The sequence below is a fragment of the Cebidichthys violaceus genome, unplaced genomic scaffold (assembly GCF_023349555.1).
Source record: "Cebidichthys violaceus isolate CVI_PGR_0920_01 unplaced genomic scaffold, fCebVio1.0.p SCAF_24, whole genome shotgun sequence".
Taxonomy (NCBI): Eukaryota; Metazoa; Chordata; class Actinopteri; order Perciformes; family Stichaeidae; genus Cebidichthys; species Cebidichthys violaceus.
In genome coordinates, this window is record NW_027176417.1 from 520,620 (window position 1) to 531,438 (window position 10,819).

The 10,819-nt window shown below is 48.0% G+C and overlaps 1 protein-coding gene across 1 annotated transcript in view; it reads left to right on the top strand.

Moving 5' to 3' along the window:
• Positions 1–56: 56 nt before the first annotated feature.
• LOC137879158 (fidgetin-like) overlaps positions 57–10,819 on the top strand; it is a 27,355-nt gene continuing 16,592 nt past the window's right edge. Inside the window, exons 1-2 of the mRNA XM_068719772.1 lie at positions 57–320; positions 1,184–1,214. Of these exons, the coding sequence (XP_068575873.1) occupies positions 1,190–1,214 (25 nt within the window). The 5' untranslated portion in view covers positions 57–320; positions 1,184–1,189. The remainder of the gene's footprint in view (positions 321–1,183; positions 1,215–10,819) is intronic.

Genomic DNA, 10,819 nt, shown 5'->3' on the forward strand with positions numbered 1-10,819 from the left:
TCGCACGCATGCGCAGTGGGGAGCGTACTGGTCAGTCTGAGAAGCAGCTGTTCGGGGCTGGTGAAATTCCAACATGGCAGTGGCTGTGGTCAGTGCTTCCTGCGTTCACTCGGGATGGCTTCAGCTCGCGCGCAACCCGGCTTAACCCTCGGCTGAAAAGAAACAAAAAAAAAACCTTTCATCAGCAGCAGCAGACCCTTTCCCGGGATCGATGCGACCCTAACACACACACACCCCCCACCACCACCACCGCCGCCGCCGCCACCACCACCACCACCACCAACCCCACGTGAGAGGTCGACCTGTCGCTAAAATAACAGGTAAGCAGGGCTGTAGTCTGGAGGGATCCGCTGCGTCCGCTGTTGGACACGAGCGGTCAGAGCGGACGGGCTGTAGAGGAGAGGAGACGACCGCTGCAGCCCCCGCAGTGCACGCTCACCTCTGAATTCATGCATGCGCGCGTTGTCGTTTTAACAAGTTGCCCGAATCGCGAACGACACCTGCGCGTGAATTGCACGGTTTTTTTTCGGAAATGCGCCGCGGTGAAAAATCGCAAAAGCCCGCACTATAGGTCGCCTGTTTTTTTCCTGTGTGTCGGCTGTGCGGCACTCACTACTAAAAAAACAAAAAAAACAATAAAAACACAACTTGCATGCACGCGGAGGCTAATCCAGCCTCCGTCACGCGGCTGCTTACAACAAGTTGCCCCGCGCTTGCGGCGCAGAGAGCGGATATAGAATCACCGCAGCGCCCGTTCTTGAAACATTTTAGGGCGTTATCAGCAGATTGAACTCCGAACAAGCACCGAGCTGCACCAGTTGATTTTTTTTTTCGCTCTCTCTCTCTCGCTCTCTCTCCCCTCCTCCCTCCCTCCCTCACCGCTGCCTGTCATCCCGGGCTCCACTTTCTAATGAGATGCATGTAGGTTAGATGCCTCTCTCCTATTGAGTTGCTCGCGCCAGTACTTGAAGGGCCCACCTTTCACACGGCTGGGAATCCGAGCAGCGCCGCTGGAACCGACAAGAAATAGAAACAATAACCCCCCAACAAAAAAAAAAAAAGTGTCTGTCATGTTTCAGTTTTTTGGTTGAAGGGGATTTTTTTTTTTTTTGTTCTTCAAATTTTTTTTTAATTCCAATGCTCTCATCTCCTCTTCCTCTCCCTCTTCCTCTCACCGTTCCAGCACGAGATGATCAGCAGCAGCAGCGTCTATGGTAGGTGGACTTTACATTACACGTTTTATTATTAATATAATTATTATTAATGTATTAGAAGGTGCACATATGAGTTTCCCTAGCTGGTGACTAAGTGTATTTATTTTGTATATTTATTTCGTGTTATTGTGTGTGTGTGTGTGTGTGTGTGTGTGTGTGTGTGTGTGTGTGTGTTCATATTGTCAGCTTTATTTAAACATTTTTTTTTTTTAATAGGATAAATCTCCAAAATGACAGCAGTCAAGTTTAGGTTTATTTTGCATCTTTTATGTTTTTCTCATGTCACACTAACACCACCTGCTAATCAACACACCTGGGCTACATTTACATCACACATGGACGTTAATAATCTGCTGTCATAGTTCCCAAACTTTTTTTTTTTCCTTGTTTGATAATCAAACCTGCAGAAGAGCGAGATGGACGTGAGGCAGAAGTTCTATTTTTTCCAACATTCACAACTTGTGTGAGATTTCTTATGATTTGAATACAACAACGTACGAGTTGTGGAAGGGAACGCGTAGATGTGAGTCCCAGGCCTCAATCGCTGCAAAGTTGTATTTATAATCAGCGTTGCCCTTTATTTCATATTTCATGTTTCATACGCACTTTAGTGCAGCAGTGATCATCGAGATGGCGAGGGAACAGTGCATTAATAACACTGGGAGAAACCACATCCTGCCTCGTGCGTGCAGCAGATCGTTCAAATTTTAGGTTTAAAAAAAAAAAAAAGAAAGAAGAATATCTATGTGTTGAGTGCCGGAAATGTGTGCTGCGTTCACGTAGAACAATGGTGGATTGTTGGAAAAGAGAGAGAAAAGAAGCCATCCCACCCTGTTGAGAGTGAGATGTGGCAGCGGATAGTTCTCTGATGAATAATCGCGCTTTATTCTGGCGGGGCCGAGCTTCCACGATTGCACATTCTTGGTTTTTGTAGCAGTTATTAGTGAGGACTCAACCTTTCACCTTTGAACTCTCTCACACACACACACACACACACACACACACACACACAGTTTCTTGCTCCATGTCATGTGCTGTTTCCTCCTTTCTCCTGCTGATGCATTAGTGTGTGTGTGTGTTGTTTCTGTGATTATAGGCATGTGTGTGTGTGTGTGTCCACACTGTCAAACTTTCACTTTAATGAGAACACTAATGCCTCTGTTTGGACCTCAAGTGTAGCACGCACACACACACACACACACACACACACACACACACACACACACACACAGGTGTGCACCTATTTACCCGTTAAATGACACATTTTCCTGCAGCCCTGTCATCGCGCCGCGCTCACAAACGGCTGACTTTGGATTGCGATGTGTGGACGTGATTCTTTATTGGAGGAATTCAATTGTTAGCCGCTGCTGTCATTCTAGAGAGGAACATATGTGGGAGCGGCGTGGTGCATGAGTTTTGAAATATGTGTGTGTGTGTGTGTGTGTGTGTGTGTGTGTGTGTAAGAGATGAGAAAGCCCAGGCGTGCGGGTTTCTGTGTGTAATGTAAATAATGTAGCGACTCAGCGGCCTGTTTATTCCTCTAAGTCTTATTTGTTTGCTTACAGTCTCGCGGCTTAAGAATCCGTCCCTCTGCATCCGCTGTCTGCGCGTGTTGCGGTGACAGCAGCAATAATCTCCTCATTATACACATAACGTATCGCCTCACATCCCCCCCCCCCCCCCCCCACGATACAGCTAATAGGGACAGAGAGAGGAGAGAGAATAGGAAAGGAAGAGAAAGTGCTCTACAAACAGGCAACCCTTTACTCTGCTTTATTTATCTAAACACGTCCCCCCAGCCCCCCCCCCCCCCCCCCCCCCCCCCCCCCTTCAAATGAACAGAGAGAGCCGAGTGTGCTGCGAGGGTGGCCGAGCGACTCCCCCCGGTGGGACCGCGTTAATAAATTATCCTGACACTTCCTATCAAGTCTGTAATGTTTACCATTAAAAGCTGTTTTAAAACCGTCCCGGAGCCCAGCGGCGCGCGATCCGGCCCCTTTACCCGCGGGACCGCGAGCCAGATGTAAAGGGGGGGGGACGGTGGGGGAAGTATTTCTTTACACACACACACACACACACACACACACACAGAGAGAGAGAGAGAGAGACATGTGTTAGTCTCCGCCGCGTCACGTCAGTGGGTCCTCTCCGTCTGACAAAGGGGGCCGTCCTCAAACGCGACACCGCCCGGGTTGTCATCTTTCAGCAAATATGTTAAGTGTTATCTTTTGTGCCGAGCTGGAGCCCGGGACCCCCGTGGAGACCCGGCACATGCAAATAGAACAAATCCCTCTCGGACCTGTCTGTCTGTTTCACTCTCTCCCATCTCTCCTGTCCCCCCCCCCCCCCTCCCCCTTTTCCCTCCACAGTTTGCTCGACAGTGCGTCAGTCCTTCTTGTCTCCTCCGCTCTCTCATCCACTTCACTCTTTGTCCACTTATTTCCCCTCCTCTCGCTCTCCGTCCCAGAAGGCAGTGCTGCCGGGGCGGCGCTGTGCTCGCTGACAGCCCCCCCCCCTCCTCACTGATCTAAGTTCCTCTTCCCGGAGATGGGGTGGGGGGGTATGGGGGGGGGGCAGCTGTCGGTAGTGCCGCTTGCCCCCCCGAAACAGGTTTCTCTCCCTAGATGAGTGGACGGGCCACGAGTCCTCCTCTTCCTGTCCTCCCCCCTCCTCCCCCTTACTTCTGTGTCGGTACACTGGCTGCATCACATGGGGGGGGGTTTGGGGGATTTAGTGTTGCTGTGACTGACAGTTGTCGGTCCGTGGATTATTCTCTTTTCTCAAAACGCGCCCTCACACACAAATTACACTCGTTCTGCCCTCACGTCTTCCTCCCAGTGCTGACTGGTTATTATCCAGTCAAAATCTGATGGGTGTACTTAGGGGTGAGGGGTGTGGGGGGGGGGGATCCACACCACAGACTGACCTCCGCGGTGGAGTGATACTTACTGCTGCGGACACTCGCTGTGACCAAGATAATGCTTTAATGCCGGCGGTGGCACTTGAGAGATCAGGTGGTGTCACTGAGCTGTTAGATATCGCACCAGATGAATCATAAAGTTCCTCTTTCAAAGGATCCAACATCGCTTTTCAGGTTGAATAATGTAAGAAAAGACGCAAAAGTTTTCGTCAAACTAACTACGACTATCCCAATAACAGCCGGGGAACCTTTTGAGCCACCGCAGCCGAAACTGATCTGAGATCGGTGTCCGCCAAAATCTCCTGACTTTCCCGCCTCTAATGTATTTATTTTCTCCGAGAGACACTCAGCTAAATTCATTTCCATGTTAATTCCAGCATTAAAAGCATTATCTCGCTCTCTTTGAACTCCGAATCCCCCGAAATGTTTGAAGTTTCTCTGGTTTATGTAATGCGTCGTTTTTTTCATTGGTTTTAATCAAATCAAAGCTGCACATTTCTCTCCCTCTCCTACCTTCTTTGCAATCCGCTGCCCCCCCCCCACCCCCCCCCACCCCATTCCTGAATTCTAAGCAGACCCCCGCTCACCTCTCTTTACTCTTTACCAGCAATCTCCGACACCCATGGCCCGGATTCTCCGACAGATATTAAAGCATTCAGCATGTGGAAGCGTTAAATATGCTAAGGACTTATTAAAGAAAAAAAAAATCTTAACTTCCACTTTGGAATATTCCACACCATTAGACCTCAATGGACATGGCGGCGTGCAGCTTATCTTTACATTGTGCCGTCAAATGAGAAGGCGCCGTCTCTAATTAGGTTATTGCCATGGAAGTCTTAAGTTAATTGTGCATTGATATGCGGGGGAGCTCGCCGCTCATTTGGCCCGGCGGTGGAGGACGAGAGCCTCTTTTTTTTTTTCTTTTTTTTTTTTTTCTCCACAAGGGCCAAAGAAAAATGACAGCCAGGAGCAGAGGAAGGATCCGACTGTAATCTCTGGCCGCCGCTGCTGGATGATCTGATTTTTTTTTTGTGAACGCAGTCTGGGCTAGATCGTGGCCGTCTGCTGCCCCCCCAACCCCCAAACCCCCAACCCCCCCCCCCCTTCCACCACCCGTCTGCAGCTCAGCTTGAACGTCTTGATTAGCGAGGCGTCTCGCGCGAGCGGCAAGTAAGTCGGCCACTCTTTTTTTTTTGTCTGCGAGGCGGCAAAGGTGTGCGTGAGCGTTAATGAACAATGGCTCGTCGGGGGCGAGGAAGAGCTGGTGTGTGTGTGTGTGTGTGTGTGTGTGTGTGTGTGTGTGTGTGTGTGTGTGTGTGTGTGTGTTCTGAGGCTTGGCAGGCTGCCAGGGGATGGACACAAAGGATGTTGAGTGGCTGGGCGTGTGGCACAGCATCACTGAGCCGCCTGTGGCCTCTGGGAGACGGACACGAACCGGCGAGCGAGAGCGAAAAAAATAACAAAAACCCAACAACTGCTGTTGCTACGTAGCTTTCGCCGCGGCTATTGTCGCTGCGACTAGCAATTTACAGTCATTATCGATCGGTCGGTGTAATGACCAAAAAAAAAAAAAGAAAGTGGAAAAATACCAATCAAAGCTCTCTAAAGCCCAAGATGACGTCTTGAAAATGTCTGGTTTTGTGTCACCAAAACGAGATCATAATGCTCCCCGTTTGAGAGATCATCGTTTTGCTATTTGTGCTCCTTAAATGACTGAAAGGATTAATCGATCGCGAACATTTCCAGCTCTTATCTAGATTGCGCCGCGAATCAAAAGTGAAATCATCATGTTTTTGTCCGACCAACAGGCCAGAACCTGAAGACGTCGAGTTGAAATCCTGCGAACCTGAGAACGTTCTGCTGCCTCCGCTTGATAAATGACTGAAAGCATCAGTCGATCGCTAAAGCCGGGCTGTCCATCGACTGACCGTTTCGGCTTCGGCCTCGTGATTTAAATTGCACCGGTACGGCCACAGCTACGTTTCCCAGAGTGCACTTGTGTTTTGTCCGACCAACAGTCCGGAAACCCAAAGAGTTCACGGCCGTACAAAGCAGAGAAAAGCTGCAAATCCTCCATTAGAGAGAGAACTTTTGTTATACGTCTTAAAAAAATTGCATTAAATTCGGTTGGTGCTGAGGAGAGGGAGGCCGTTCCTGTGCTTCCCTGTGAACATGTGTGTGCACGCTTGTAACCGCGTGTGTGTGTGTGTGTGTGTGTGTGTGTGTGTGTGTGTGTGTGTGTGTGTGTGTGTGTGTGTGTGTGTGTGTGTGCGCGTGTGTGTGCGTGCGCGTGCGGGCCAAGTTCCCCCACTGGAAGCGGGGGCGAGAGGCATTAGGATGTTGCTTGTACAACTCCGTTGGCAGGATGGACACATGTGGTAGATAGCTAATGATAGCATGCAGCGTATAATGAGATCCTACTCTCCGTCTGTCTCCCCTACCTGGCATCATGCATTAACCATACAAGAGGAAGAGGAGGCGCGCATGGTATTGACTTTTGAGTGGGTGTCTGCTTGTCCGTTGTTGGTTTTGTTTAGCACTCAGAGGTCAGCATGGCTGCAAGCGCCGCACATTTATAACAAGTCTTTCTTTTTTTTACTGTTTTTATTTTTGTAGCGGGGGCTCATTTTTTTTTTGTATTTTTTTTTTTTTGTATTTATTTATTTTTTGCAAGGCGAGAATCTCTCCTCATCCGCACCTCTTGAGCTCTGTTAAATGGTCGTAAATTGATTTTGGAAGTGTTGCGATGTATACGCTTAACAAGCCAAATGGGTTGAGTTTGCAGGGGTTAGTTTGCGTGTTCAGAAGATTATTCCGTTAATGTATTCCACGCACTCATAATCCACAGTATGTTGTGTGAAGGAGGGAGGCGTTGGCAGCGCTCCATCTTCGTGCCCGGTAACATATATTTATCCTCTTCACTACACAGACCCTCTAGGCTGCTCAAATCCCCCCCAGGGGGTCCCGATGACATGCTTACTAATGTGTGCTTTGGAAACCGAGTGCCTATTGTATCCCCTAAATCTCACAAAGCACTGTATGATTTGCCCATTGTCGTTAAATCGCTTTGCTTGTGCCAAGTACTCCCGCATCTCACAGAGGCTTAATGCTTTTGAGGGTCTCAGGGACGGCTTCGAGTTCCCCCTTTTGTTGATTTCGGGGAAAAGTGCCAAGACCGCTGCGCAGAATATTGTTTTGAGCACGGAGGAGGGAGGGGAAGCCGGGCCACTGCCAAGCGACTCCATTGAGCCCCCGTGAATGGGGCCATTCATATTTCGGAGAATCACCCAGATGCCATATTGTTGGCTCAACAACGCTAAATATTCTCCAACAAGGATGGGATTGTAGCAGGTTTTTTTTTTTTTTTTTGAATTGTGCGAGTGTGGAAAAGGACGTTGGGAAATTAGGGGGGGGGGGGGGGGGGGTGAAATTGTGGACAGTAGAGACCAATGTGACATGAGAGTGTGATTCACGTCGGCTGTCGCGCAAGAATAGAAGTATGTGTGGAAATAGTCTTCACTTTGCTGTTGCTCTGTCAGGATAGCAGTCAAATAATGCTTTAAGTTTAAACGTGCATCCCTATTTGTCTTTACATTATCTGAATACACGTATAAGTGCTTACAACTGCATTATAGAGTGTTATAAAAGTAAAGTGTAAGCCAATGTTTAATGAGCAGTTTCGACAGAAAGTGGGGCGCGCCGCTTGCTATGTGGACCTCAGTGGGACTGGATCCCGGACCAGCGGGGTCGGACACGTACGTGGCTCTCGTTGCACACGGAGCCCTCTTGAAGCCCGGCCTCGCTGAACAACCTTGGAGCGGTCGTACCCCTGTCAGAGGGTCTAAGACGGGACTTAGCAAAATGTCACCGCGGCCTTTTATGTCACGCATGCACTGAGTATTAATCACGGCTGGATCCGCGCCTGAGAGGCTGATCAAATTTATTGTTTGGCAGCGCGGGACAGTAATGGGTGTTTAATTACTCAATAAAAGCCCTTTTATAGATTCCCGGGCCTCCTGTGTGTTGAGCAAATGGTATCGATCCGTCTCCGGGCTGCAACATGATAGCCTGTGAAGGAGAATTAGAGCCGTTAGCCCGCTAGCGCTCTCTCATTCATTAGCCGCATTAGCCAGAGGGTGGTTAAGACGCAGCATCATGGTTAATACCAGAGTCTCAGGGCTCTTTTTTTTTTTTTTTTCTGTGTTGTAAAGCTCCGCGCGCCTCATTTACACAAATATGGATTAGATGGACAATGAATAACATCGACCGGTGAGGAAAGTGCTTCAATAACAATCTCCAGGAGGGTCCTTCTTCTTTCTTTTAAACATTTCCCTCTTGCCACGGTGTAATCCACAGGACTAAATTTGACAACGCCCTTAGCCGAGCCGCGCGCTTTATTAATCCCACCTCTTCCCCACCTTCTAATCTGTAATCTGACGGCTCCTCCTCCTCCTCCTCCGAGGCCTAATCCTGGATCTCCGTCCTCCTGCCTGCACACTGCAGTCTGGAGAGCAGCTCTCTGAAGGAGGAAAAGGCTGAGCGGTAATGACAGCGAGCCTCACCGTGTGTCCCTGTGGTTCTCCGTGCGAGGTTACGCGTACGCCGCTCACGTCCAGGCCACTTTATCTGTCTTTTTTTTTGGGGGGGGGGTTTCGCATCTGCCTCGCGTCCATTGTTCTTTTATGTTCAGAGCATATTGCCGCCTCTGTGAAGCAGCCCCACTTCTCTTGATGCACGGCAACAAGAAAAAAAAAACTCACTGCAATATCTCCCTTGATGTGTCCATATCAAATGAATGTGGCCTATTACAGACGTGGAGGAGTCAGTTGGGTGGCTTTGTGGACGAAAAAAAGGGCCTGCAAGGGGACCATGAAAGAGACATTGTCCAACATGGACCGTACGGTTCCTTTGTAGATAAATGGATTTTCATGCTTATCAACTGGGACACTGACATGAGTGAAAACTGTGGAGAATGTGGGATTATTCTCACTCCTCGGCCGTACACTCGGACAACTGTAGTTTCAAGTGTGTGTGGTCTTTCATTGTCCCGAAGCAAGGGTTTTTTTTTTGTTTTTTTTGTTGGGTGAAACATTCAATTTAGAACAGCGTGCAGCGTGTTAGCATGCAGCCAACGAGATCCTTCTGGGAAAATGTTACTCACTAAACTCCCAATTCCACATTTTTCATTTCAGGTATGTAGTGCATGTGCACGTTGTTGGTGTTAAACTCAAACAAAGCAGAGAAAACAAAGCTGGACTCACACGTTTGGGTTTTTGAAATTGATACAATGATATTAATAGGAATACTTTTCCACTACAATATGTGTGACATTATGGCAGATTTATTTAAAATGATGGAATTTATGTTAAGTGCAAACAGTAAAGAAACTTTTACTAATCAGTTTTTAATAAAAACATGTTATGTTGTTAAAAACAACAACACAACATTTAATTGATTAAAATTACCATTTGAAAGAGTGAAAGTTTGAAATTGCTGAAACTTTATGGTATTTTAAAAGTTTCAGTAGATTCAGAACTTCAGAGTGTGTTCATACAAAACAGAACTCTTGACTTCTAGTTGGTCGGTGTCTGTTTGGCCAAAGACGCTTTTGAGGACGTCTCTTTCTACAGAAATGATCTGGGCCGCTGCTTCAGGCTAATTTCAGCCCGTTAGCTAGCAAGTAGCTCGACAGTTGTTGAGTGTAAAAGACAAAAGCGAGTCCATTAAACTTAAAAAGCTTATCACATTTAAGTCTCAGTATTGCGACAGAATGAGAGTGAAGTAGCTCGGCAACGTTAACGTAGCGCTACTATAGACAGCGCTGCACTTTAGCCGCTTAAGCTAACGTTAGTAAGGCCGAACATTGTCAGACGTTAGCTACTAGGTACATCGCTATCTATAAAAACGGATTCCATGATTCAAGTATGTTTCATGCAACTGCACTATTTGTATCTGATCGTATTGAATCAATAGTAATGATTTAAATCCTAATCACAGTTTCTTCTCAAACCAAACCGTTAACCAACATATTTGAGAAGCAGAAGTTTGCAGAACCATAAGATTGTATGACCCTGAATGTAACGTTGCGACTCCACACAAAGCCGCGTCATTACCCAAACCCACAGAGGAGCATCTATCATCAATGGAAAAAAAAAAAATACAACAAATGAGGCCTGAAGGCTACAACACGCAAGTCGAGAATGATGAACCCCCACGGACATAAACCGCCCCCCCCCCTCGCTTAATGTTCTAATCCGAGGGACACGTGTACACGTATACGAGCATGCCCACACAGACGCACGCCTACACCGTGTTCACATTCCACCGCCCGGGGGGTGGGGGCGATGTCTGCTCGATGCGGAGCCAGTGATCTAGGTAATCTGCCTGTGCTGTGGGACAGGTCTATTGGTCCACAAATCAATTGGCTTCGTGTCCGTGCCATTAGGCTAACATGGCGCTGCCGAGGCGCAGAGAGCGGTAAACAGACTGTTTAATTCCCCTGGATGCCGGCCAGGTGGACACTCCTCCTCCTGCTGCTTTCTCCTGATCCCTCCGTCTCTTTATTTTATTTATTTTTTATCGTCCTCCCCTCATTCTGCCGTCCTCTTACATTGACTCCACTTCAGTCAATGCGGTTATTCTCAGTGGACGAGTGCTTACAGGAATATTGCTTGGAGGGATTGTG